Source organism: Molothrus ater, chromosome 28 (genome assembly GCF_012460135.2).
Source record: "Molothrus ater isolate BHLD 08-10-18 breed brown headed cowbird chromosome 28, BPBGC_Mater_1.1, whole genome shotgun sequence".
In the NCBI taxonomy this organism is placed as follows: Eukaryota; Metazoa; Chordata; class Aves; order Passeriformes; family Icteridae; genus Molothrus; species Molothrus ater.
The window spans coordinates 1,398,410-1,425,292 of NC_050505.2; the positions used below are offsets into that span (position 1 = coordinate 1,398,410).

A 26,883-nucleotide genomic window follows, 5' to 3' on the forward strand; every position below is an offset into this window, starting at 1 on the left:
TGGTGGGTACAGGGAGAGCTCAGTGGGCACTGGGAGGGCTTGGTGGGCACTGGGAGGGCTTGGTGGGTACAGGGAGAGCTCAGTGGGCACTGGGAGGGCTTGGTGGGCACAGGGAGGGCTTGGTGGGCACAGGGAGAGCTCAGTGGGCACTGGGAGGGCTTGGTGGGCACAGGGAGAGCTCAACTGGAGCAGGGAGAGCTTGGTGGGCACTGGGAGGGCTTGGTGGGCACATGGAGAGCTTGGCTGGCCTGAGAGCTCCTTGGGCATAGGGAGAGCTTGGCGGGTACAGGGAGAGCTTGGCGGGTACAGGGAAAGCTTGGTGGGCTCAGGGAGGGCTCAGTGGGCACAAGGAGAGCTCAGCTGGAGCAGGGAGAGCTTGGCTGGCACAAGGAGAGCTCCTTGGGCACAGGGAGAGCTCAGTGGGCACAGAGAGAGGGCTCAGCTGGCACAGAGAGGGCTCAGCTGGAACAGGGAGAGTTCCTTGGGCACAGGGAGAGCTCAGTGGGCACAGGGAGAGCTCAGTGGGCACAGGGAGAGCTCAGTGGGCACAGAGAGGGCTCAGCTGGAACAGGGAGAGTTCCTTGGGCACAGGGAGAGCTCAGTGGGCACAGGGAGAGCTCAGCTGGAACAGGGAGAGTTCCTTGGGCACAGGGAGAGCTCAGTGGGCACAGGGAGAGCTCAGCTGGCACAGAGAGGGCTCAGCTGGAACATGGAGAGTTCCTTGGGCACAGGGAGAGCTCAGCCACAAATGACCCAACCCTTGGCTGGTGGAGGACAGCCACACTGAGGGAACCTCCAATAGTGATGGGGTTGGTTTTGAACTAAAAAAGGGGAGATTTAAAGAGGGTATTGGGAAGGAATTCTTCCCTGTGAGGATGGGGGTGGCACAGGCTGCCCAGAGAAGCTGGAAAACACTTCCTCATCTCTGCAAGTGCCCAAGGCCAGCCTGGACGGGGCTTGGAGCACCCAGGGACTGTGGAAAGTGCCCTGCCCATGGCAGGGCGTGGAACAGGGTGATTCAAGGTCTCTTCCCACCCAGGGCAATGTGAGATTCCAGGGTTCCCAGTGGCCAGGCTGGAGCTCAGGACATTGAGAGCCGGGCACGGCTGCGGCTCCGGGGAGCTGGGCCCCCCTGCTCTGGGAAATGCAGCGTATAATCTATGCATTAAAAGTCCTTGTGAGACAGGAGCTGCTGTGCCTACACAGTTCCAGCCTCTTCAGATCCAGCCCTGTAGATATTTTTTAAAGCTCTGCCTGAGCACAGTGTCCTTCCATTACGGGCTGCGAAATTGCACCGAGTCGATACCGGCAATAAAAAAGGGGGGAAAAAAATTAAAAAAAAAAATTCCTCCCGTTTTAAAACCCAGATTTAACTTCAAAGTGAATGGAAACTGCATTGCTGATTGTCTTGTGAGCCCTCCCTGGCTGCTTTCTCCGAGGGGAAGGGTTGGGGGTGGAAGTCAGAGTCCCATGGCTCTGTTCAGGCAGGAGCCCTGGGAAGTGCCAGGGAAAGGGCAGGAGAGCACCACAAACAGCTGGGTTTGGGTGCCAGCACGAGCCTCAGTGGTTTGGGGACGTCTCAGGAAGGCCATGGTGCACAGCAGGGAAGGGAGGGTTTCCCAGCCTCCAGTCTGGAATCTCTTCTGGCATTGCCATGCCTGCATTCCCACTGTGGAGGAGCAGCTCAGCTCATCCCCGTGGTCTTTATTCCCTGCTTTAGGTTTTGTGTCCTTCCCAAACCTCCCCCAGCAGAGACAGAACATAAAATAAACCTGGAAAGCCTCTGGGCTGATGGGATCCTCCTTCCCATCATTAATGATTGGGAGAAATTCCTGCAGGAGCTGCGACCTCGAGCTGCTGGCACTGTGTCTGTGCCATGTTGGGAAAGGGCACAAAAACATCCCTGGCACAAAAACATCCCTGGAAGTGCTCCAGGCCAGGCTGGAGTGGGCTTGGAGCCTCCTGGGCCAGTGGAAGGTGTCTCTGCCCCAGCTGGAGTGTCCTGAGGGTCCTTTCCAACCCAAACCATTCCCTGATCCTGTGAGATCTCAGTATCCCATGAGACCTCTCAACCTGGCCACCCCTTCCTCCATCCCTCTTTCCCTGACCCTTCTCCTGGCAGATTTTTGGACTTTACAAAGAGGTGGGAGAGATTTTAGCAGCCCAGGAACTGGTGAGGCCGTGCCTGGAGCCTGCTGCATCCAGGACATGGCTCCCATTTAAATATAATGGGATTGTGTGGGATGGTGCCCATAAAAAGCAATGTCAGGGCAGAGCATCTGATCCTCTCCGGGCAGCTGGAGCAGCTCCCTGATGACTTTTCCAGGTTGTTCCTCATCCCCAATCTGTTGCAACAGAGGGAGAATATCATGGGATATGTATTTATATTTATATTTATATTTAAATGGATTTGTTCTGTGCCAGCCTCGGGGGATGTGCAGGACCAGGCAGGATTGAAGGATCACATCCCCAGCTCAGCCTCTCGCCCAGGGATGCTCCAAAACCTCCATTCCAAACTCTTGGAATACAAAAATTCCCACTTCTCCCTGCTCCTGGCCTTTGCCCTTGGCAAAGTGAGGCTCAGGGATGAAAGTTTTCTCTCAGCACCCACCAGCCCAGCCCATCAGCACCCTCCAGAGCAAGCAGAAAATGGGATTTTAATAGGGCTGGAGTGACTGGGAACACCCGTGGTTCTGCCTGAACCCTGGATTTGGGTCACATCCAGAGCAAATGACACTTGTCAAGTGACATTTGTGTCTTTTCTTTTTGCTAATGGCCCCCCAAGTTGGATTTCTATTTCTATCTTTGTTTTTTTCCATTTTAAGAGGTGGGAAAGCTGTTTGTTCCCTCGTGGAAGTAAAATCCATCACCAGGCTGCTCAGAGAAATTTTTCACCACCAATCCTTGGCCTCAACCCCCCCCCCCCCCAAAATCACCCAGGAATTTATAAATATTAAATTATTATCTCCAGAGGGAGCATCACCTTTTTGATCCCAACCCACAGCCCTGGTATCCCTGGGATAATTTGATTTCCTGGAATTAAGAGGCAGGAGCGACGTTCCAGTTCCTGCTTTTCCCTTTTCTGTCACATTCAAAAATATTCTCCATCAGATGTTCATGTTTCCTCAATTTGTAACACATTTTAATAATAGGAATCTTTCCCATCGCCTGGGTAAATTGTTGGATGCTGTGAATCCTTCTGGGGAGGGCTCAGGGCTCCTCTTCAGCTGGGTTTGTGACCCAAAAAGAGCAAAAACTTGCCAAAAGAGAACAAAAAATTAATCAGAAAAAAATTAACCAAAAAAGCGCCAAAAATAATATCCAAAAAGGAAAAAAATGTGTAAAAAACAATACAATTAATATTTAATTATTAAATGTAAATTAACTGTATTAATTTAAAATTTAATCTGCAGTTAATATTTATTTTGCACTCATAGTTTATTTTTCCTGGACTTTTATTTTGACTTCTCTACCTCTCCTTTCCCTTTCCAACCAGGCACTGGGGAATCACAACATTCATTAGGAATATTCAGAATTCTGGGATGGTTTGGCTTGGAAAAATCTCACCCAGTGTCACAGCAGGGAGCTTCCTGCTGGACCAGGGTGCTCCACAATTTCCTTGGATGCTTCATCCACCCAAAATATCCCATCCCAAGCCTCTTCCATCTTTTATTTTCCAGGTTCAGCAGCGTCTTCCCGAGCCTGAACATGGCAGTGAAGCGCCGGGAGCAGACGCTCCAGGACTACAAACGCCTGCAATCCAAGGTGGAAAAATATGAGGAAAAGGAAAGAACTGGCCCTGTCCTGGCCAAGCTGCACCAGGTATTGAGGTGTCCCCAGAGCCACAATCCCAGCAGCATTCCTGGGAAAACTCTGGAAAAGCTTTTCCCTCCTATCTGGCATCTGTGCCATGAATAGAACATTTTGGGAGGATGTCTTTTATCCATGTAAAAAATCACATTTTTGACAGCACAACGCTGGTTTCGAGTGCTGGGTGAAGGGAAGGAGCTGCTTTTCTAAGAGAAAATGGAATTTTTTCCAAGAGAAAATGGAATCAGAGCCCTGGGAGCTCTGGGGGAGCTCGGAGCCAGCGCTGAGGTCGAGGCACAGGGGGGTTCCCCCCGACCTCCGCGTCTGAGTGAGCAGCTGGATGGGGAAGGGAACAGATCAGAGCATTTCCCAGCTTTATGTTTGCCACCTGTTCCCAAAAAATTCGTCTTGGAAAATTGCAGTAATTGGTTAACAGGAAGTTTTGCCAGATTCTTTTTGCTCTCTCCCGAATTTTAGCGAAATCGTGATGAGTTTGTTGGTTTTGTGGTTTTTATTTTTTTAAATCAAATCTTCCCCAGTGTTTTTCCCCAAAATCTGTCGCTCCAGCAGCACGTGGCTTGATCCTCCCAGGAACAATTGATTCTCAGAGTCAAAGAAAATGTGTTCTTCTGATGAATTTCCTCCCAAAAATGAAGTTTTATGTTAAATAACAGCCTGAACAAAAGACACCTCTGGTTTAACAGTAAGCAGCTTATTTTGCTCAGCCTCAGCGACTAAAGCTGGGGCTGGAAAAATGGGAATTCTTTTGTCCTGGTGATTAAGCAGGGTTTAGTTATTTCATATATTTTTTCCTCTTAATGAACTTTTGATCTAATTCCCCCCCCCAAAAAAAAATATTTTAACCAAACACTGAGTTTAAACACCTGTGAGAGGGAGCCTTGAGCAATCCTGAACCTGGGGTATCCAGAGGGTCTGGATTTGATGGGAAAGGGCCTCATCTCATCCAGTTATTTTTAATTATTGAGCTGCAAATTTACATCCATTGTTTGCTCCAGCTTTTTTGCCCTTCTGCCCCCTGTGAAGTCCATCCTGGGAGTTTCCTCTGTGAGTTCCATCCCAGGAGTTTCCCCTGTGAGCACCGTCTGGGGAGTTTTCCCCCATGAACTCCATCCCAGGAGTTTTCCCCCAGGAGTTTTCCCCCAGGAGTTTCCCCCCATTAACTCCATCCCAGGAGTTTCCACCTGGCTCCATCAGGAGTTTTCCCCTGGCTCCATTGCAGGAGTTTTCACCGGGCTCTATCCTTGGAGTTTTCCCCCCTGAACTCCATCCCAGGAGTTTCCCCCGTGAGTTCCACCCCATGAACTCCATCCTTGGAGTTTCAACGCTCCCAACCTTATGGCAAATGATGAATTTGCTCCTTTGCTGGGATGATTCCAGGCCTTTCCAGCCTGGAGCCCAGTCCATGCCATGCCCCTGGCACGCTGTCCCTGTCCCCAGGGCCGGCGCCGCGGCTGGGCCGGGCTCTCCCGCTCCCCCCTCCCATTGGAATGGCACTGGGATTAAGTGGCAGACTTGAACTGGTCTAATATTTCACAGCCCACCCCCTCCTGCCCTTTTCCACACCATCCCAGAGACATTTCCCGTTCTCCCCACGCTCTGTTTAAAGGAGCCAGTTGGATGCACTGAGCTGAAGGTCACGGTGACGGTGGGGGCAGGATCCTGGAGCGACGCTCCTGGGAATCGCAGGGTGAGGGGACGTGGATGTGGCCAGGGACATTCTCCAGCCTGACTGAGCTCTGGGAATGGGTTTTGTCCGTGTTTTTCTGAAGGAGAGAAGGCACAACCTCTCTGGGTGTCCTGTGGCTTTCCAGGGTCAGAGCATGGCTCCATTGGATGGTCCCGTCAGGATCCATCTACTGCTCGCTTGGGCCCCACCGGGTTCCGTTGAGAGGTCACTTGAGTCCCACCAGGTTCTATTAACTGGTCAACTTTAATTAACTGATTAACTTGGATCCCACCAGGGTCCATTGGATGGTCTCTTGGATCCCACCAGGTTCCATTGGGTGGTTACTTGAGTACCACCAGGGTCCATTGAATGGTCTCTTGGATCCCACCAGATTCCATTGAATGGTCTCTTGGATCCCACCAGGTCCCGTTGGGTAGTTACTTGAGTCCCACCAGATTCCATTGAATGGTCTCTAGCATCCCACCAGATTCCATTGAATGGTCTCTTGGATCTCAGCAGGGTCCATTGAATGGTCTCTAGGATCCCACCAGATTCCATTGAATGGTCTCTTGGATCTCAGCAGGGTCCATTGAATGGTCTCTAGCATCCCACCAGATTCCATAGGATGGTCACTTGAGTCCCACCAGATTCCATAGGATGGTCCCTTGGATCCCACCAGGTCCACTGGATGGTCCCATCATGATCCATTAACTGGTCCCTTGGGTCCCACCATGTCCCACTGGATGGTCACTTGAGTTCCACCATTGAATGGTCGTGTGGATCCCACCAGATTGCGTTGGATGATCCCATGGCTCCCACCAGGCTGGTCACTGCTCAATGTCCCCACAATCAAGCAAAGCACCCCTTTGTCCTGGGGTGGCCTCCATGCCAGCAGGATCCTTGTCCCGGGAGTCTGACCCCCCGTGTCCCTCCCCAGGCCCGGGAAGAGCTGCGCCCGGTGAAGGAGGACTTTGAAGCCAAGAACAAGCAGCTCCTGGAGGAGATGCCCAAGTTCTACAGCAGCCGCATCGATTACTTCAAACCCAGCTTTGAATCGCTGGTCCGGGCACAGGTGAGACATTGTCCCTTCCTGGTGCCTGTGTCATGTCCTGTCCCACATGTGCTTTATCCACTGGAATTCCATGGCTTTATCCACCTGGCAATGCCATCTCCTTCAAATTGGAGTCCTGAGCTCAGGGCTTGATTAGGTTTGAGGCGTTTGGGCTCATCTTGCGGCTCCTGGTGAGTGGAGAAGAGGCTCCTGGGACATCTCCACACCAAAGATCTGCAGGAAGAGGTGCCCTGAATAACCACCAGCTTTCATTTCCATCCTCCAGCTTCCTTCACAACGTGCTGCTGCTCCTCCTCCTCCTCCTCCTCCCTTCTTTCCCTTGGGCTGCAGAGGGGCAGGTTGGAATCTCACCAAGCTTTGAGAACCTCTGGCCCGCCGTGCCTCGGGCGGGAGGGCGGGACCGGGCGGTGCCCGCTCCGTGGGCGTTTCCTGCGGCATTTTGGGGCCGGGAGCTGCCGCAAGGACCCAGGTGCGCCGGGGGGGGCCGCCGGGAGGTGCCGGGAGCACGTGTTCCATCTCACCTCCGACTTGGGGGGGCCTCTGCGCGGAGCTGCCAGCGAGTTGTCTGCAGGCTGATTCACCTAGCAGATGGTGCCGATGCTCCCTGCGCCGCAGGGTGGGTGCTGGGGATGCTGTTCCTGCTGTTCCCTTAGCAATCGGGCGCGGGGCTCCCTGTTCCAGCCCGGAACAACCACAATTCCCGGAGCCACCGCAGAGTCTTGCTGGCCCTTTCTCCCTGTGGACCCCCTCCGTGGGTGAGACCTTGAAACCTGAATGTTCTCTGCCCTCTCCGGGGTTTGTGATCCGTGAGTTTCCTCAGCTTTGCCCCTCTGGCTTCTCGCTCCGTTTGTGTCCCGATTCCCAAGGGATTTGGGGTGAGGAGGACGTTGGGATTGGTGTGCTCTGAGCACCCATGGATGCACGCAGGGAGCAGCAGGGTGTCACTGCTGGGGCTGTTTGTGAGACTCTCCATCCATATCCCTCGTCTTCCTTGGGAATCCTCTGCTTTCTTTCCCATCTCTCTGCCCTGCCTCTCTTCAGGTGAGGAATTTGTTGGGAAAACCGAGCGAAATCCCGTTTTTAACACCCAAAAAGGCAGCGTCACAACAAAGCTGATGCATCTCCCGTAGGCTGGACTTAAAGCTGGTCCCAGATGGATGCAGCTCCTCACATCCCTCCCTCCCTGCCAGCCTCCATGGGAGCTGCATCCCTCTTCCTTCCCAGCACTGGCTGCATCCTTCCACCCCCAGGGAAGGAGGGCTTGGAATGTTTGTGTTGAGCCTGAGCTTGGACTGGCTCAGGAGCTCTGTGAAGCGTTTTCCCACTGAATTAACTGAAATAAAATGGGAAAGGGATGTGATTTGCCCAAGGTAATGAGTCAGTGGCAAGCCAGGAATAGCAGCCAGAGCCCTGAGTCAGCTCAGCACTGCTCACCTGCAGGCACCTGGCTGGGAAGGGCAGGCAGGAGCATCCCCATCCCAGGAGCTGAGAGCTGGCATGGGAATGCTGCCCAGCTTTCCCTCCCTCTGTGCCTCCCTGAGCTGATTAACAGCTGGGGGCGTCGTGTTCCTCAATGTAATTTCTATTTTCAGCCTTTTCTGCAGGTACCTCTTGAGTGGGATGAGGCTGGAGGTGAATCCCACAAGGAAGGGCTGGATGGGGTGGGACTGGGATCAGCTGGCCCCCTGCAGGGTGCTGTGACTTTGGGGTTGTTTCTCCCTGGGTCAAACCCACCATCCAAAGGCAAAACCGTATTATTTTCCTGATTTTTCATCCCTGGAGGCAGCAAGGCAAATGGTGTGACAGTGACACCATCCAGTGCCACGCTGAGCCGGGAAGGGACCGTCTGCCTCTGGGGGAAGGGGAAGGACCCTGCTCCCGAGCACCTCCATGGCTCTGACCCAAGGAGACCCTCCCAAGGCTGTTCCCATGGCACAGCTGGCTGTGCTCCCAGGGCTGGGTGGCTCCTGACGCCGGGACATGTCCCGAGCTCGCAGGGCTGTAACATTCAACACCAAATTCTTCTCTCCACCCACGGGCCCGGGCCAAGCCAAGGGAGGCAAATATTTCCCTGGCTGGGGGCTTTGAAGTGGCCACATGGAGATGAAAGGGGGAGATTTTGGAGCTGTCGCTGGTGTGAGGCGTGAACAGCACTTCCTTCCCGCTTTGGGCTTTATTTTCCAGCTAGAAAACACGAGATTCCTTTGGGTTTGAGTGGAATGGGGGGAAAGACGGGGCTGGCAGGCAGGGATGGTGCTGTGGGCTGGGGGAGCCCAGCCCTGGCAGCACCCCTGGGTTTGTTTTGGGTAGGGCTGCCCCAAACAAGCAGCCACGGGGCCATTGTGGCCAGGATCTATAGAAAATCCACAGAACACAACGTCCCCAAACAGAATTAGTTCAAGACAGGTGGACTCGGGGCCGTTGGCTCAGGCTCAAAGGCGAGCTGGAGCTGGGATTTGATGGGATGGGGACACAGCATATGGCATCCATAGCTGGAAAAGTACTGGGCTGGCAGAGCAGGTAGGGCAGGGGGAGCTGGCTGCCCCATGGCACTGTCGCCAGTTTGGGGTGCATCCCCTCCCTGGGAGGGTTTTCACCCCTGTTTCAACAGGAGAAATCATGGGGGGGTCGATGCCAGTGGGGTTTTGGTGATGAAGCTTGGGAGACTCGGCTGGCGAGGGGGGGCAGCATCCTAATGGTGCCAGCTGGTTCTGTACTGGGGCTGCTGGGGGAGAGGAGCGTCCCCAGGGACACCCACCAGGCCCTGGGGACATGGGGAGTCCCCAGGGACACCCACCAGGCCCTGGGGACAGGGGGTGTCCCTGGGGAAGGGATCAGTGGCTGCGGGATGTGGGTGGAGGAGGAGCAGCACCAAGGAGTTCGCTCTGCTCTGCCTGTTCAGTGCAGTGTGGATGCTGGGGGACAGTCCTGGGGGCAATCCTGAGGGTCAATCCACTGGGGACAATTCTGGGCTCAATCCACTGGGGACAATCCTGAGGGTCAATCCACTGGGGACAATTCTGGGCTCAATCCACTGGGGACAATTCTGGGCTCAATACTGAGAAAATCCTGGGGACAATCCTGAGGAAAATCCTAAGGCACAATCCTAGTCCTGCAGGAATCCTCAGGGATTTCTGAATCCTGGTAGGGGGGTTAATTCCTGAGCCAATCCTGGGGGACAATTGTCCCCAAATCCTGGGGAACAATCCTGAGATCAATCCTGGGACCAATCCTGAGGGACAGATGTTCCCAAATCTTGGGGAACAACCCTGGGGACAATCCTGGGGGCAGCATCTGCCTCCAGGCCTGCCACCCTGACAAGATTCAGCGTTTTCCGTGCTGGAATTGGCAGTGCCACTTGGCCATATGTGACTGAGCAGAGCCCAGCTGACTCCAGGCTGGGGACAAGGGACATGGAGGGCTGCTCCAGGGCTCTGGCACCCCCCTTGGCACCCCTGCCCCCCAGATCCCCGCTCACCTGTGGCATTGCCGAGGGATTTTGGGTGTTTTTGGCATCTCTTGCTGGCAGGGGGGTTCAGAGGATGTTCGGGGTGACCCAGCTGTGGGTTGTGCTTTGGGGGGCGTGCAGGGATTTTGGGGGGCCCCTGCCAGCTCAGCCCTGTGTGGGGTTCGTTAGTCACTGTGTAAATGAGCATTGCTGTGACTCAGCCAGCCCCGCTGCGGGGGGAGCCCCGGCCACGGAGCAGCCCCCGGGCCCCCGGCGTGGCCAGGCCTGGCAAGGGGGGTTCAGGCAGCCAGCACTGCAATGTGGGGCCCACCAGACCCCCTCGGGCCTCCCAAAATCAGCATCGTTTAGAGCAGGATTAGGGGAGCTGGTCTCCATGGAGACCATGCATGTCTCAGCATTGGTGCTGCTGGAGATGCTGGGGCCCTTCTGGGAAATGGGGACAGCGCTGGCATTGCCCACCCTGGGGGGCTGCACTCCCCAATCGCTCCCTGAGGGCTCTGGGGGGATATCCAGGACAGGATCCCACACCTGGCACAGCACCAGGGGCCCTGCAGTGCCAGGGCTCCCAGGGAGGCTCTGAGCGTCCTGTGGCACCCAGGGGTCCTGCAATGCAAGGGGTTCTTGCAAGTGGTGTCCAGAGGTTCTGTAGTGCCGGGGGTCTCACAGGCAGCCCTGGGCTTCCCGCAGCCCCAGGAGTGCCCCAGGCAGCACTCGGGGGTCCCACAGGCAGGGCTGGGGGTCCCGCAGCGCCGAGGGTCTCGCAGGCGGGGCTGGGAGCTCCCCTCTCCCCGCTGGAGCCCGAGCAGCCACCCCGCTGCCATCTGCCTGCGCTGACCCACGGGCTCCCGCGCCGGCAAGCGCTGCTCGCTGCCGGAGATAATTGGCGGTGCTAATTAGCACGTTATTAACACACCCCTCCTCCTCCTCCTCCTCCTCCTCGCCGTGCTTCGCACGGGGCACGGCGCTGCCCCCTTCGCCGAGCCCAGCGAGCCCCTGGCCGTGGGCTGGCGGCCCGTGCCGGTGGCACCGGTGCCAAAGCAGGGGACGAGGCGGCCGCGGGAGGGTGGCGGTGCCGGTGGCAGCCCCGCACGCGCGGCTCCCAGATGGGAAGCGAGCGGAGAAGGGCAGCGCGTTATTAAAATGTGTTGAGTTGTAATAATCCGAGGGGGCGGCACGGCCACGTGGGCGGGAGCTATTTCAGACACCAACGCCGCGGAGAGGGGCTGCGAGGGCACCCGCGGGGGGGGTGGGTGGGCTGGGGAGGAGACCCCCATTCTTCCCCTCCCTCTCCAATCCCCCTTTATCCAACAGGTTGTCTACTACACGGAGATGCACAAGATTTTTGGGGACCTGACGGCGCAGATCGACCGGCCCGGGCTGAGCGACGAGCAGCGCGAGCGCGAGAACGACGCCAAGCTCAGCGAGCTCCGCGCCCTCTCCATCGTGGCTGACGACTGAGGCCAGGCTGGGCATGGGGAGGGGATGGGGATGGGGATCCCCCCCCCGTTTCAGCCCAGCTGCCCTCCCAAGGATGGACTTGAGGGGCTGGAGCTGCTCCCGTCACCCCACGGCTCTGCATCTTATTTGTCAGTCCACAAATGGGTTTTGCCTTAAAGTTTGGGGTGTGGAGGAACAGGAAAGGGAGCGATACTAAAGATGGGGAGTGGGATGTGGGGGGCTGGATTTTGCCAGGTTCCAGCGTCCCTTGGCACCCTGAGAGCCCAGAGGGTGGGAGCCCCCCGGGTGGGACCCCCTCCCACTCCTTCCCCTCATTTTGTGCCTTAGTAGCCCAGTGGGCCCCTCAGGGGAGGGGAAAATCACTCAAAACCCATTTTTTGAGGTACAGGGAGAGGCTGATGCTTCTCATGGTGAGCATCCATCCCTCTTTTCCCAGGAATGCTCCAAAGAGCCTATGCCCCAGATCTGGGGGGTGCAGGCTGGGGACAGGGGACCCCAGAGCAGGGACAGGTGGGGACATCCCTAAGGGAGACAACCCAGCCAGGAGCAAACCTATGGAAAACTGGGGGGGCTTCAGCCCCTCCTCGGTGTGTGGGAAGGGCTGCAGGGACTCCGTGGCGTGTCCCCAATAAAGTTTTCAGCAGCACAGCACGGCCGGGGCCGTGTCGGTGCCATCGCCGGGGCTGTGTCGGTGTCGCCGTCACTGCTGGGGCCGTGTCGGTGCCACCGCTGGGGCCGCGTTGCTGTCACGGCCGGGGCCGTGCCGGTGTCGCTGTCACCGCCGGGGCCGTGCCGGTGTCGCTGTCACCGCCGGGCCGCTGTCGCCCTCTGCCGGCGCCCGGCCGCCACTGCAGGGGGACACGGGGGGCTCGGGGTGTCCCTGGAAGGGAAAACTGGGGTCGAACATCGGCGCGGGAAGGAAACGGCCTCAAAGCACGAGGAATGGAGATTTCCAGCACAACAGAGGCAGTTTGGGCCTTTAAGGATCAGGAGAGGCTGCCTGCTGTATCCTGGGGTGAGCAGATGCTGCCTGGGATGAGGGGTTGGGAGCCCACCCTGGAGAGGTTCTGGTGGACATGACGAAGGTCCCTTCTTTGCCTCGGGGTGGCACGAGGCTCCTGCTGCTCCAGACACCAGGAAAACCAAAAGATCTTCCTGCCAGGACCTGGCCTTGGCAAACCTGCATGAGACAGGGAACAGGGCTCAGGGGTGTCCTGGCAAGCCCAGCAGAAAATGGGGATGGAACCCCTAAAAAACAAAGCTTCCCTTCCCAGCTGGAGCAAAGGGGATGGAGCAGAGCCGTGGGAATGCTGGTGGCTGTCCCCAGTGCAGGGACACAGCGAGGTCCCCCCCAAGAGCATCCTGTGCCAAGGCTCCTCCCCAGCTCCCAGCATGGAGAACTTCATCCCTCCCTCTCCCCTTGGCTGTTCCTTCCCAACCACATCACATGCCAGGCCAGGTTTAAGCAAAATAAACCCAGTTGCCACGGTTACCCGGAGCAGGGATGCTAAATATACAGAATATAGATATTTATAAATATATTTAACAGCCGCACACAGAGCCCGTGAGCCCGAGCAAGGGACACGGGATCAGAGCCCTGCAGACCTCAGGGTGGCTCTCAGATGGGCAAAGATCCCTCTGTGGCCTGGAGGTGTTGATTCCTCCCCAGATTCAAGCCCACCTGGGCTCACCTGAACCCACCTGGTGGCTTTGTCTGCATCACTGTCACCCTGTGTGGCACAGCCAGACCTCCCCAGCCACCTCATCCCCAGCAGCCCACCTGTCCTGCACCCAGAGCAGCTCCAATCCCAGCTCTGCTCCCTGCCATCAGCTCCTGCTGCTCTCCCAGCGCTCAGGAGAGGGATGGCACCCATGGAAACTCAAAGCCAGGCGTTCCCAGGGATTCACTCTGCCTACTCTCCGCAGTGGTTGGGGAGGAGAATTCCATCTTTTATAGTAAAAAGTGGATAATTAGCGGGTTTTGCACCGCCCACAAGATCCCAGCGTTAATAGGGAGAGCTGGCAGGAAGGGAAAACTCCTCTACAATGAGGAACGTGCTCAGCCTCGCTCAGCCTCGGGGGCTGAGGCACCCCTGGGTGAGGTTCCCCAGCACTCAGGAGCAGAGGGGAGGGAAGCAGCACCCCAGGAGGATCCGTGAGGGGCCATCCCAGCATGGGGAGCATTCCCTGCTGCTGAGCAAATCTTCCTCCTTTTTCCTCAGGAATTCCTGGGTTAGCCCAGGGGTTGTCCCCTTTCCTCCCCAAATCCCCTCGGGACAGGTTCAGCAGGTGCCAGCCCACCACCAATCCCAAGGATTTTCCTCACATAGGATGAATTAACCCTTTCCGGGCCTGCCAACACCAGCACACATCTGGATCCACATCTGGATGTTCCTTGTCAGCTGCTCAGGAGCTTCCCCTCGTTCCAGATGATTCTGGGGTGGCACAGAGAGGCTCAGACCTCCTTCCTCCTCCTCACCTGGGCCCTGTAAGGAGAATCAGCATCCCCCACACCATCCTCAGCCATTTCCTTGGCATCACGGGGTCCCAGTGAGGGGGAGGATGGAGGTGGCAGAGGGGCAGCAGGGCAGGGGGTGCCCAGACCCCCACCCCGAGCCCGTCCCCATTGCTCCTCACCCCGGGGGGCTCAGGAGAGCAGAGGGGGGGCCGTGGGAAGGGGTTTGATGCTGGAAGGGGAGGGACAAGGATCAAACACCCCCCACCCCCAGCTGTGCTCCAGAAACCCTTCAGCAGCCCCGGTCAGGCTGTGACCCAGCCGGGGGGCACTGCCGGGGACCCCCTGTCCCCCCAGGCCCTGCCACGAGCCCGGGCACGGCGGGGACGAGCACTCACGGTTCGGGGAAGGAGCGCTGGGATGCGGGAGCTGCGGCTCCAGGATGAGCCCAGGGCGGCCGGGCGGGAGCGGTGCCGGGAGGAGCTGCGGCAGCCCCCGCTGGGAAGGAACAAACCCCAAGTGACGGCAGGAGATCGGCAGGAAAGGGGGGAAGGGAGGAAGAGCGGGATACCTGATGGGAGACCCCTGGCCGCGGCTCGGAGCAGCATCTTCCTCACCTGCGGCACAGGCAGCGTCTTCCTCACCGTCCCGCGCAGAGCTGGCGGCGCCGGGAGGGGCTCCAGCAGCGCCAGAACAGCATCGAACTCCCTCCTCATCCTCACCCTCCTCCTCCTCTACCCCCCAAACTGGGGAGCGCCCCGCGAGAAAGCCGCGATGCTCCCGGGGGCATCTTCCCATCATCCACCCCGAGCGGGGACCCCCGGCGCCCCCTCCCCACCAACCCCCGCGGGCAGCCGGAGGGCCGGGGGGCTCCGGGGGTCGGACGAGCTTCATCCCCACCCCCCCAGGCAGCGGGACCCTCCGGGGCTGAGCGGGGAGGGGCCCGGGGATACCCAGGGGAGGGGGGGCCCGGGGATACCCAGGGGAGGGGGAGCCCGGGGATACCCAGGGGAGGGGGAGCCCGGGGATACCCAGGGATGGGGGGGGCTCGGGGATACCCAAGGGAGGGGGGGGCGGGGATGCCCAGGGATGGGGAGCCCGGGGATGCCCAGGGATGGGGGGGCCCGGGGATACCCAGGGATGGGGGGGCCCGGGGATACCCAGGGATGGGGGGGCCCGGGGATACCCAGGGATGGGGGGGCCCGGGGATACCCAGGGATGGGGGGGCCCGGGGATACCCAGGGGAGGGGGAGCCCGGGGATACCCAGGGGAGGGGGAGCCCGGGGATACCTAGGGGAGGGGGAGCCAGGGGATACCCAGGGATGGGGGAGCCCGGGGATACCCAGGGATGGGGGGCGGGGATACCCGGGGATGGGGGAGCCCGGGGATACCCAGGGGAGGGGGCCCGGGGATACCCAGGGGAGGGGGCTCGGCAGCCGCTCGGGCCGTCCGTGGGTCCGGGCCCGGCGGGACAAAAGGGGCGGAAAAGCCGTCGGAAGTGATGCGGCAGTGACGCGCCCTCGCGTGACGTCACGCCGGGTTTAGGGGCGTGACGTCACGGCGCGACAGCAAGCACCTCGCTCAGAGCCGCCTCTTTATGGGTGAAAAGACTTTATTGGGGGGGGAAAAAAAAAAGTGAAGGGGTGCGCCAGGCCGGGGACCGGCCCCGGGCTGGCGTGACGTCATGGGGTGAGGTGTGACGCAGTTCCTCCATCCAGGTGTGGCGGTGGGAGCGGGACCCCCCCCGTCCTACCTGCAGCGGCCGCCGCGCAGGGAACGGCGGGTGAGGCGGGTGAGCAGCACCTTCACCCGGCCCCAGTGCGAGCGCCCGTCCTGCGGGACAGGGGGGGATCAGCAGGGGAACCCCAGGGACCCCCCCCGACACCCCAGGAATCCCCCCAAGGCACCTTCACCCGGTCCCAGTGCGAGCGCCCTTCCTGCGGGACAGGGGGGAATCAGCAGGGGAACCCCAAGGAGCCCCCCAAGGCACCCCCGACCCCCTCAAGACACCTTCACCCGGCCTGCGGGACAGGGGGGGATCAGCAGGGGCACCCCAGGGACCCCCCGACCCCCCCAAGGCACCTTCACCCGGCCCCAGTGCGAGCGCCCTTCCTGCGGGACAGGGGGGGATCAGAGGGGACATCCCAGGGACTCCCCCAAGGCACCCCCAACCACCCCCCAAGGCACCCCCCGGCCGTACCTTGTCCGGTGCCGGGACAGCCCCGCCGCCCTCGGCGGGCTCCAGCAGGCTGGGGGAGCTGACCGAGTGTCCCCACAACCGCCGGCACGGCCCGGGCTCGGCTGCTGCGAGGGGGAACAAAGCCGGTCAGGCTTGAGGGCCGGGGGGGCATCGTGCTGCCATCCCACCTGCTGCCCCCCTCACCTGGTGCCAGGTCCCGCCATGTCACTCCATTCATCTGGCACCGGTGCTGCCATTCCCGCATCCCCCAATGCTCACCTGGCCCCAGGTCCCGCCATTCCCGAGCCCACCCCTCTCACCTGGCCCCAGGTCCCGCCATTCCCGAGCCCACCCCTCTCACCTGGCCCCAGGTCCCGTCTCTCCCGAGCCCACCTCTCTCACCTGGCGCCTGGCTGTCGGAGCAGGAGCGCTGCCGGAACCCCTCACCCCTCCAGGTGCCCAAATCCTGCCTCGGGTGCTGCCGGCTGGGCTGGGGGCGAGCAGAGGACAGGCAGGGCGTGAGCTGGGACCCCCACAGCCCCTCCCCGCGCATCCCCCTCCTCCGGGCCCTCACCAGGGTGGCCGTGCGGGCTCCGGCCGCCTGCTGCCGGAGGGCGCGGTTGTCCTGCTGCAGCCGCGCCAGGCGCTCCAGCATCTGGCACACGTGCTCCAGGTAGCGCAGCCCCTGCCCCGACACCTCGGGCACGGCCCGGGGGTCCCGAGGAGGCCCCTCCGCAGCCCCCTCGGTCTCCTCGGGGTCCCGGGGGGGCTCGGCCAGGTCGGCGGCGCTGGCGCTGCGCCGGCTGAGCTGTCGCGGGCAGCGCTGCCTCCTGCTCCGCTGCGCTGCCTGCAGCAGCCTCCGGCTGGCAGAGCGGCTCCGAGGGGGCTGCTCCTCTCCGGGGCGCTGCTCCTCTCCGGGGCGCTGCTCCTCTCCGGGGCGCTGCTCCCCCGAAAAAGCGTCCAGGGAGAAGCGGCTCTCGGAGCCCAGCGGGGCGCAGGGCGAGTGCTCGTTGCTGGCCATCTCCACGCCGGAATCCTCGGACTCGGACTTGAGGAGCCTCCCGACGGCCGGGGGGCTGCTGGGGGGTCCCCGGCTGCTCATTCCCCGCCGGGGCTGCCGCGGGCTCTCCTGCAGCCGGCGGTAGACGCTGGCGGAGGTGCGCACGATGCAGCTCTCGGCCGAGTCCCAGGGACCATCTGAGGGGGAAGGGAGGATGGGTGGGCTCAGCTGGGGGGGTCCCTGGGCAGAAAATTGGGTGCCAGAGCAGCTCCGGCCGTGCCCAAGGCTGCTCTCCCCCTTGCCCAGCAGTCCACACACTCCCACAACCCCAGTGTGTTGTCTCTACTCCCCAAAACCACGGCCCTGGCCTCCACCATCCTCCCCCTCCTCCCAAGCTGAGCTGCTGGGGGGGCACCCACGACCCCCACCCTGACCTGGGCAGGGCTTTTGAGCCGGGTTCTTCCTGTGTCCCGCTCCAGCTCGGTGCCGGCAGCCCAGAACAGAGCACAGCCGTGGGATCCCAGACCTGGGACGGCTCCAGGGCCACCAACTTGTCCCCATGGGATGGGTGGCATGGCCAGCCGGGATGTGCCCCTAGCACCCCGCAGCTCCAGGTGGGACCGTGCTGCATCCATGGCCATCTCGGCACTCCTTGCCCAGCACTCGCTCCCTTCCCAGCCAGGCCGCGGGCTCGGTTGGGTGACAGCGGAGCTCTGGCACCTCCTGCAGGCTGCCCACCCCCCAAAGCCCCGCTCGGGGCCTTGCCACCCCCTCGGACGCACTCACAGCAGCTGAGCCTCCTCTTCCAGACGGCGCGGGAGCCACCCCACATCGCCGAGAGCCAGAGCCAGAGCCGGGCGCGCGTCCCGGCGCTGCCTTTTAAAGCCACCCCAGCCGGGCCCTGCATCCAGAGCGCCTCATTACAGGACCGGTTCCCAACTGGTTCCTCGCAGGGTTTGGGATGGGCGATACTGGCTGGGCCGGTGGTTAAGGAGTCCCTTCCCACCCCAGCTGGGAAGGCGAGAGGCTTTGGGCGCCGGCAGGCAGCCAGGTGCCGCCTGCATCCCACCGGATTCCAGAAAACTCACTCGGGGCTCCAGCGTGGGCTGAATTCACCGCTCGGGGGTCCCGGTGCTCCCAAATTCCTGCCCCTCCTGCAGCCACAGCACTCACCGTGCATCCCTCGGGGGCTGGAGAGGCCGAGGAGGGCCGGGAAGCCGCGGCCAGCCCGGGACAACCCGGCCGTTCAGCGGGATTGAATGGCAGCAATGCCGGGAGCAGCCCGTCCGCCCCAGCAGCATTGAATCCCAGGAATTCCGGGGGGCAGCCCCTCCACCGCAGCTCCCTGGCCACTGACAGGATCCCACTTCCCACACGCCGCAATTCCACGGGCTCCAGGACCCCACGTGCCGAGGCGCAGCACCACGGGGGTGGGGGGCACTGGCAGGGCGAGAAGGGGCGTGGGGGTCCCCATCAGCTCCTGCCCACGTTGGCAGCTCCAGCTCAGCCCTGGTACCTCGCAGGAGAGGTCCCGGCACAGCTGTGGCACACACGGAGGTGGGACCTGGGGTTTGGGGACCCCCAGGCCGCATTTGGGGACGGGCAGCGGCCCATCAGCCCAAACATGGGAATTCGGGAAAACCGGAATTCCCAGCACAGCCGGTAGCCTGGACCCCTCCCAGCAGGGAGTGGGATGAAAACCAGGGCTCCAGAGACCTCCTTTAGCACAAACTGGGGGGTCCGGGGAACCCCCAGGTCCCTTCTCCAGCACAGACAACACAAACCGGGGTTCCAAGGACCTCAGTTCCCCTCTCCAGCACAGACACCTCAAAGCAGAGATCCCTGCGGATCCCCTCCAGCACAATCCTCGCGGGCTGGAGATCCCGAGGGAGCCCCAGCCCAGCCAGACGCGGGGGGGGCTCCACCGACTCACCGGGGTCAGCACGGAGCGGCTGCACCCTGAAGGCTCCGCGGCGGCGCAGCATCCTCGGGATGTACCGGGAGCGAGGGGGAGGAACGGGGAACGGGGAACGGGCCGGGAGCACCGGGAACAAACAGAGCAGGGAGCAGCGGGGCTGCTCCTCCGCCGCTTTATGGGGCAGGGCCGGGGGGCGGCACAGCCCCGGGGCGGGGCGGGGGTGCGGGGCCGCCCCCTGCCCGGGCAGCCCCTTCGCCCCCAGCCTCAACTGGGTTATCCCAGGAGGTCTCAGAGCGTTTATTCCTCTTTTTCCTGTGTGGAGAGAGCGGGAGAAAGGCAGGACCATCATCATCATCATAATCCTCCGCCCTCCCTGGGTGTCACAGAGCCATGGAATGGCTGCCTGGGGACCTTAAAGCCCATCCAGTGTCACCCCTGCCATGGCAGGGACACCTTCCACTGTGCCAGGCTGCTCCCAGCCCCTTCCATCCTGGCCTTGGGCACTGCCAGGGGTCCAGGGGCAGCCCCAGCTGCTCTGGGATGATTAATTGGGAATCCGATGATGGGATGATTAATTGGGAATTCGATGATGGGATGATTAATTGGGAATTCGATGGTGAGAGCCCCATGACCGAGCCCAGGTGCACGGGGGGCCGTGGCACAGCCCAAACAGACCCCGTGAGACCCCAGGCAGGAGGGGATGGGAGGTCCTGGCTGTCCCTGCTGCAGAGGGACAGGGGAAGGGACAGGTCTCTCCCAGGCCGCTGATAACAGCGAATCCCAGATAACACCGAATCTCAGATAACAGCAAAGCCCAGATAACAGCAAAGCCATCTCCGTGCAGGCGGGCACGGAGGGCGGGGAGCGGCGATAAGAGCACCTGGAGCAGGACAAAGGCCTCGACCAATAGCCCCCAATAAACCCGGCCACCTCCCAGGGACGGGCCAGCCAGCCCCGAGGGCAGCCCTGACCTTCTGGGAGCAGGACAAGGAGCGGCACCGGAGCACCCGCACCCCCGCCCCGGGCGCAGGCGGCAGCGCTGAGGGGTCTGGGGGGTCCCTGTCTGCACCCCGGGTTTGGGGTCGAACCCTCCTTCCCCCTGCCCTGGGGTCCTGGCACAGAGCAGACACGGCAGTGGAGTAAATATATATTATATTTGAAAAGAATCTGGTTTAATTCCTCGGAGAAGCCCTTTGCAGTCAGTGCACAAGCGGTGCCAGCCCCTCTCGGTACCCAAGTGCTCAAGCGACCCCGCCCCGATGTCCCCCGGGTGTCCCCCAGGCTGAGACCTCCCCCAGCTCATCGCACACAGCCACAAAGGGGTGAAGATGGGCGGCGGCAGCGCATCCCCCCCAGATCCCATCCATCCCCAGCCCGGTGGGGTGGGACAGCCCCGGGGTGACCCCGCCGGGGCTCAGGAGCGGGGGGACACGGGGGGGGACACGGGCCGGGGCACGGGCGCCCCCGGGGGGCCCTGGTAGCGCAGGCGGGCGTGTTTCTCGCAGAACAGCTCGTCCCCCACCCAGAAGTGGCCGCGCATCTTCAGGCTGAGGCCGCAGTCGGCGCAGGTGTAGCAGGACGGGTGCCGGTAGCGGCCGTCCTGGATCCGCACGGCCTGTGTCCTGCGGGGGTGGGGACAGGCGGTCAGCAGAGCCACCCCGTGCGTCCCCGGGGTCCCCTCCCAGCCGGGGTCAGCCCCATCCTGGCCCTGGAGCGATGGCAGGGACGGATCCTGCCCTGGCCCCACTCACAGCCCAGGACAGCCCCATTTTCACCCTAAAGGAACAATGATCGGGATGGATCCTGCCCTGGGACCACCCTGGCCCCACTCACACCCCGGGACCACCCCCATTTTTACCCTGAAGGAGCAATGGTGAGGATGGATCCTGCCCTGGCCCCACTCACACCCCGGGACCACCCCCATTTTCACCCTAAAGGAGCAATGGTGAGGATGGATCCTGCCCTGGGACCACTCACAGCCCAGGACAGCCCCATTTTCGCACTAAAGGAACAATGGTCGGGATGGATCCTGCCCTGGGCCCCCAGCCCCATTCCCACCCCACAATCCGCCCCATTTTAACCCCTCCGGCGGTGACAGCAAGGGAGGATCCTGCCCCAGCCACACCCCGGATTATTTTATCCCTGCCGGGAGCAATGTCAGGCACGGATCCTGCCCCGCGCCTGAGAGCAGCCCCTTTCTGCCTTCGCCAGGAGGGATAGCAGGGACAGACCCAGCCCCGGGACCCCCCGAGCCCCCAGCCCCACTCACGCGATGCTGCTCCCGCACTTCTCACAGACGTGCAGCTTCTGCACCCCGGCCACGGGCCTGCGGGCCCCGGCCGAGAGGCGGCTGGGGAAGGGCCCTGCGGGACCTCCTGAGGGGACACGAGGCCATCAGAGTCCTGCCACCCCCGTGCCAGGCCTGCCCCCGCCCTCCGTGCCCCCCTCACCTCCTTCCTCATCCTCCAGCGCCTCCTGGAGCAGGCGGAAGGTGCTGGATTGCCGCGGGGCCGCCCGCAGCTCCCGGTTCTCCTGCAGCATCTTGTAAACCTCCGAGTCCTCCTCCAAGCGCCTCATGGCCGGCTCCGAGCCCTGACTGGGGGGGCGCGGCCCGAGGGGAGATTTTGGGGGGGTTCCCAGCGCTCGGATTCCGGGATCCACCCCGGCTGCACCCCACAGCCCGTCCGCCACCTGCTCCCTCCACCCCGGGAGCTGCCCCAGCCTGCCCGGCCCTCCCACGGCCCCACCTGCCTGCAGGTGAGTTAACCCTTTCCACGGGCACCCACGGGTGACAAACCCGCGTGGGGACACGGGGCTGGGGGCTGCCCTGCCGCGGGGTCCCCCCAAAGAGCCCCCGGCCCGCTCCGTACCTGAGGCAGGTGCTGGCGCAGGGGGACGAGAGGCGCCTCCCCCCGGGGGCTGCCCAGGGGGTTTGGGGGGCTCCGAGCTCCGGTGAGGGTGGCCGGGGTGGGGGAGGCAGGACGGGCCCCTGGGAGCTGCTCTGGCGGCTCAGGCGTCGCTCCTGGCAGGGAGAGGAGGGAGGGATGTCCTGGGGGGCACAGAGCCTCCCTGTACCCCCAGGCACCCCAAGGACACCCCGACAGCCCCAGGGGCTTTCCCCAAGCCCAGATCTCCACAGGGATGCTCCGTGGGGCTGCTGCTTCTCCTTCCCACCCAGGATGGGGCCGATGGGACCCCCCAGAGGAGCCAGGGCAGCGCCCCCACCCCATAACCCAGCGCCTGCGCCCGTCCCCTCCCCTCATCTGCTCCTGCTTAGCGGGGCCGGGAAGCGGAGCCCTCCCCGGCTAAGTGGAAGCCGATGTTCCCGATGTTCGTTCCCGATGTTCGTTCCCGATGTTTGTTCCCGATGTTCCCGGGAACAGCTGCCACGCAGATGGGAACGAATCCCCGCGGGACCCCGGGGTGGGCACCGGGCACGGGGACCCCCTGGCTGCACCCGTGGGGAGGGAGAAGGGGCAGCGCCGAGGCTTTGTGGGGTCACGAAGGATGAGCTAAAATTAGGCACGGGAGGAGCCGGGCCTTGGCCTCATCCCTGGCGGCCTCCAGAGCCAGCATGCGAGGAAGAGTGGGATGGAACCAAGGGCAGCCATCCCCTCACCACCCCTGGAGCACAGCGCCTTGGGTGGGGGCTCGGGCACGGCACCCTCATGGCCCCAACCCTGAGGACCCTCTGGAGCAGGGATGGACCCTGTGGGACAGGGAGGGACCCTTCGGAGCCGGCAGCAAAGCAAACCGGGAGCTGGGGAGGAAGGAGGGAGCGGGCGGCCGGAGGAGCCAAGGGGCGGCCGGGGCTGCGGCCAAAGGCAGCTGGGAAGGGCCGCGCTCGAGGCCGCGGCGCTTCCCAATTTGGGCTTGAAAAACAAGAAAAAGAGAAAGCGGGGAGGGAGGAAAGGAGGGAGACGCCAAGCCCGGAGCCAGCGGCTGCCCGCAGGGAGGATGGGGCGGCCGCGGGCATCCTGGCACTGAGCTCGGGGCTGGAGGAGGCATCCAGACATCCCCCGGGCGTCTCGCTCCCACTCCCGGCGCATCCCGATCCCACTCCCGGGGTGTCCCACGGCGGCCGGGGCGCTCCGGGCCGCGGGTCCCTGCCCGGCCAACACCCCAGTGCCCCGGGCTGGCGGCAGCGGGGCTGCGCCTTCCCAAACTGGTTTGGCCTCCCCGGGCTGGCGCCGCTGCCAAGAGGAGCAAAACATCCCTGGGCAGGTGCGGCGGTGCCCGCGGGGCCGGGGGCGCTGCCAGCGCGGCGGGGAGGGGACACCCGCGACAGCCACCGCAGACGGGGACAGCGGGGACAGCGGGGACAGCGGGGCTGGGCAGGGACGGGGCCGTGGGGTGGCGGAGGGAGTGGTTTGGGGGCTCAGAGTGGGGCTGTTTTGGGGCTCAGAGGAGGGTGGTTCGGGGGCTCAAAATGAGGTGATCTGGGGGTTCAAGGGGGGAAGGTTCAGCATTGCAAAGGGGCAAGGTTTGGTGGTTCAAAGCAGGGAGGTTTGGGGGTTCAGAGGGGGATGGGTTTCGGGTTCAAAAGGTTTTGGAGCACAGATGCTCCCCCAGCATCTCTGCCTGGCCCCTGCAGCCTCCACTCACCTGGAGGAGGCCGGGACAGGTGAGCTCCTGCTCCAAGGGCTGTGAGCTGGGGGAGAGAACGGAGCCATCAGGGGGGTCCCTGGCCCTCCCCAGCCCCCTCCTCACCCCCAGCCCCACACACAGCCCGGTGCAGCCTTACCTGGCACTGAGGGATGCCAGGCTGGGGTCGAGGGTCCTCAGGGCACTTTGGCTCTCACTCGGCATCTGCAGCGTGTCCTGGGGAGGGGAGGGTGACACCAGCAGCTGCCACCAGCCCTGGCTGTGGGGCTGGAGTGTGCGGGGGCTGCCCGGGGCTCACCTGGAAACGCGTGGCCAACCCCTCCAGCGAGGCGTCCCCGTTGGTGTGGCTGGGATATGGCACCGGGGACCTGAGGGCCAAGGGAGAGCAGCAGCGTTTGGGATCTGCCCCAGGAGCCCCCAGCTGCTGTGCACAGCACGGTGACCCTTCCCTGCAGCCCCGGAGCCGCAGAGGCAGCAGCTGGGACCCAACTGGGAGCAGTTGGCCAGGTAACGGCTGCCAGCGCTGCCAGGCCTCGTTAGCACCCGACTCCTTAATTAGAGAGCCGGGACAGGCTCCCGTGGGGATGGCACCGCCCCAAGAGTCACCGAGGGGGGGGAACAAGTGACACACACGTGCTTGGGGACCCCCAGACACCGCTGGCACCCAGGGCTGCCCCGGCACCCACCTCTCCACCTCCAGCCGGAGCTGCCCCGGGCTCTGCTTGATCTTGTTCTGCGCCTCCACGTTGAGCATCTCAGCCGTGCTCTCCCCATTGATGGTGACAATGACATCCCCCGGCCGGAGGTCACCCGCGGCCGCCTTCCCGTGCTCCGTCACCTCCGCGGAGAAGGGGACATGGGACAGTGCTGGTGACCCCCCCGTGCAGTGCAGCATCCCCCGAACCCCGCCCTGCTGCCATGGGATGTTCCCACCCTGTGGAATCGCCAGGGCCCTGCCAGAGCAGCACCGGCCCCTCTGCCAGGAGGGGACCACGGCCTTGGGAACAGCACCAGGGAATTTGGCCCGGCCCAGCCCAGCCCAGCCCAGCCCAGCGGCCGCGGGAGCCCCCAAGGACGGCAAACAGGATCCGCTCCCCGGGGCAGCCCCGAGCCCCGGCGCCTCTCCCCGGCCCGGGGGACACGGGTGGGGCTCCTACCTTGGAGACGGTGATGGGCTTCCTGAAATCTCTGCCCCCGGAGATGCGGAAGCCCCACGGGGCCGGGCCGGGCAGTGTCACTGTCACTGTCACCGGCATGGCAGCGGCGGCTCTGGGCGGGCAGGAGCGAGGTGTCAGCGATCCCGGGTGCTGAGGGGATGAGGCAGAGGGGACCCCCCCTCCTCCTACCCACAGACCGCACAACGAGGGCCTCCCTGTCCCCGCTGCACCCCGAGGGTCCCCAGCGCCCACAGCGTTTTCCTTCCGGGGAGGGGACCCAGGTCCTCGCAGGGTGTCAGCAGCCACCGCCTCTTCCTCTTGTCCCCCAGGGCTGGCGGCTTCCTCCCCGGGGGTCCCAGGCACCCGGCGGTGCAGCTGAGACAGCCAAGGTCGTTCCCAGGAGCTGGAGCAAGGCAGGAAATTGGTGAAGCCTTGGCAGCAAGGCCGGCGCTGTGGCCTGGCAGAGCCGAGCCAGTGGGGTTTGGAGGGGAGGATGTGGCAGCGAGGGACGGGTTCTGCTGCACCACAGCAGCGCCCGACACCCAGCGAGGACCAGCAGCCCCAGTCCTTCATCCCGCAGCAAATCCACAGCTGTGAAGGACGCTGAGGATCCCCGGGGGTGGCACAGGGTCCCCGTGGCACCCCGGTGAGCGGCGCAGCCCTGGGCTCCAATGGGATGGGTGGGAATGGGCAGCTGCACCCCCTAAATCCACACCAGACCCCATCCCACCCATCCCGGCACAGCCTGGGGGAGCTGGGCAGCCCATCTGGAACCGGGCACCCCGGCCGGCACCGGGCACCCCGGCCGCAGCTGCCGGGAATGTTAAAAATCCCAAGAGCACAAAGAGGGGCTTGAGAGGCTGCCCGGAAGAATTTCCTGGGCTGGGCTTCCAGCGCCGGGAGGAAACCCCAAACCCCAAACCCCCTCCCCATGCTCAGCCCCGCTCAGCGTCCCTGGGCAGCCCGGGGACCCCCACACGCAGCTGGGCACCCACCCCAGACCCCCGACAGCCCCGAACCTCTTCTGTGGACCCTGCACCCCTTCTTTAGACACTGCACCACACCTCTCCCTTATGCTCCTCTTCTCCATCCCTGCACCCCTTCTCCAGTCCCTGCACCTCCCCTTCGTGTCCTGCACCCCTTCTCCATCCCTGTCCCCAGCTCTGTCCGTGTTCCCCCTCTCCACCCCCTGCTCCCCTCCTCGGCCCCCCGCTCCCCACCTGTGTCCCCGCTCCCTCGGGCTCTGTCCCCGCCGCACAGCGATGTCTTTGTGCCCGCGGTGTCTGGCGGCGCCGCCTGGCACCCGCGGGGCGAGCGGCGGGGACGGGCGATGCCAGGAGGCGCGGGGACCTGGGGACACGGGGACTTGGCACTCGCGAGGATCCGGGGGCTCGGGGACACAGTGGGAACTCGGGGACACAGTGGCGGGACCTGCCCGCACATCCCTCTCCACCCCCGGGCACCGGGACCCCCGAGGGACGGACGGACGGACGGACGGACGGACGGACACCCCCCGTGCCCCCGCGTACTCACCGGGGCGGCCGAGCCGGGCGGCCCCGCGGGGCTGCGGAGCCGAGCGCGGCCCCGGGACGGCGCCGCCTCCTCGGGAGGAGCTGGGCCGGGCCGGGCCGGGCTGCGGGCACGGCCCCCCCCGACGGGGCGCACGGCGGCGGCTGGGCCCGCCCCGGGACCGCCCGTGGGCGTGGGGGGATCCCCGCGGCCCCACGCAGCGGCCCCGCCGCTCCCCGCCCACGGCTCCGGTGGGACGGGTCCCGGGAGCGGCTCCTCCCCAATCCCGGAACTCTCAGAGTCGGGCTGAGCTGAGCTTTAATGACGGAAAAGAAGCGAAGGCGACTCCCGGACACGGACCCGCATCGCGGGGCACGGCCGTCATGGTCAGGCCCGGCACCGGGCAGAGCCCCGGGGCGACCCCCGGGGCGGTGGCACCGGGCAGCGGCGAGGAGGGGGCGGGTTAAGGCACTGGGGCGGGGGAGACGCCCCGCGCTGGGGGGATTCGTCCCTGTTAGAAGCAGCCCCATAGGGGCGGGAGGGAGCTGGAGGCGCTTCATCCCC

At 63.1% G+C, this 26,883-nt stretch overlaps 4 protein-coding genes across 8 annotated transcripts in view; 1 reads left to right on the forward strand and 3 right to left on the reverse strand.

The window, feature by feature from the left end:
• The window catches only part of BIN3 (bridging integrator 3), a 47,871-nt gene extending 35,696 nt beyond the window's left edge, over positions 1-12,175 (forward strand). For 2 of the 3 annotated variants that reach the window (XM_036396672.2, XM_054517507.1), the window contains exons 7-9: positions 3,681-3,822; positions 6,435-6,569; positions 11,350-12,175. In XM_036396672.2, coding sequence (XP_036252565.1) covers positions 3,681-3,822; positions 6,435-6,569; positions 11,350-11,496 — 424 coding nt within the window. In that variant the 3' untranslated portion in view covers positions 11,497-12,175. Of the gene's footprint in view, positions 1-3,680; positions 3,823-6,434; positions 6,570-6,834; positions 9,268-11,349 lie in introns of those variants that run through there. The other variant, XM_054517506.1, reaches the window with a different exon arrangement.
• LOC118695222 (collagen alpha-1(III) chain-like) lies at positions 11,171-15,390 on the reverse strand. The gene is made up of 5 exons (XM_036396673.2): positions 14,523-15,390; positions 14,350-14,449; positions 13,881-13,982; positions 12,552-12,676; positions 11,171-12,376 (listed from the first exon to the last, which is right to left on the reverse strand). Exons 1-5 carry the CDS (start codon positions 14,843-14,845, stop codon positions 12,301-12,303), a joined length of 726 nt encoding a protein of 241 aa, XP_036252566.1. The 5' UTR covers positions 14,846-15,390; the 3' UTR covers positions 11,171-12,300.
• Positions 15,391-15,569: 179 nt separating this feature from the next.
• C28H8orf58 (chromosome 28 C8orf58 homolog) lies at positions 15,570-19,400 on the reverse strand. The gene is made up of 5 exons (XM_054517548.1): positions 19,064-19,400; positions 16,705-17,327; positions 16,533-16,620; positions 16,152-16,255; positions 15,570-15,784 (listed from the first exon to the last, which is right to left on the reverse strand). Exons 1-5 carry the CDS (start codon positions 19,398-19,400, stop codon positions 15,701-15,703), a joined length of 1,236 nt encoding a protein of 411 aa, XP_054373523.1. The 3' UTR covers positions 15,570-15,700.
• A 783-nt stretch (positions 19,401-20,183) lies between these two features.
• Positions 20,184-26,879, reverse strand: PDLIM2 (PDZ and LIM domain 2). Of its 3 annotated transcripts, none has more exons than XM_054517546.1 (10): positions 26,344-26,879; positions 24,811-24,922; positions 24,340-24,491; positions 23,952-24,021; positions 23,793-23,869; positions 23,654-23,699; positions 21,919-22,070; positions 21,499-21,644; positions 21,318-21,423; positions 20,184-20,670 (listed from the first exon to the last, which is right to left on the reverse strand). In XM_054517546.1, exons 1-10 carry the CDS (start codon positions 26,877-26,879, stop codon positions 20,463-20,465), a joined length of 1,605 nt encoding a protein of 534 aa, XP_054373521.1. In that variant the 3' UTR covers positions 20,184-20,462. The 3 variants fall into 3 exon arrangements, with proteins under 3 accessions (XP_054373521.1, XP_054373522.1, XP_036252579.1); XM_054517547.1 differs by lacking the exon at positions 26,344-26,879 and adding an exon at positions 26,031-26,327; XM_036396686.2 differs by lacking the exon at positions 26,344-26,879 and adding an exon at positions 26,031-26,327 and having other exon boundaries at positions 24,811-25,213.
• Between the last annotated feature and the right edge of the window lie 4 nt (positions 26,880-26,883).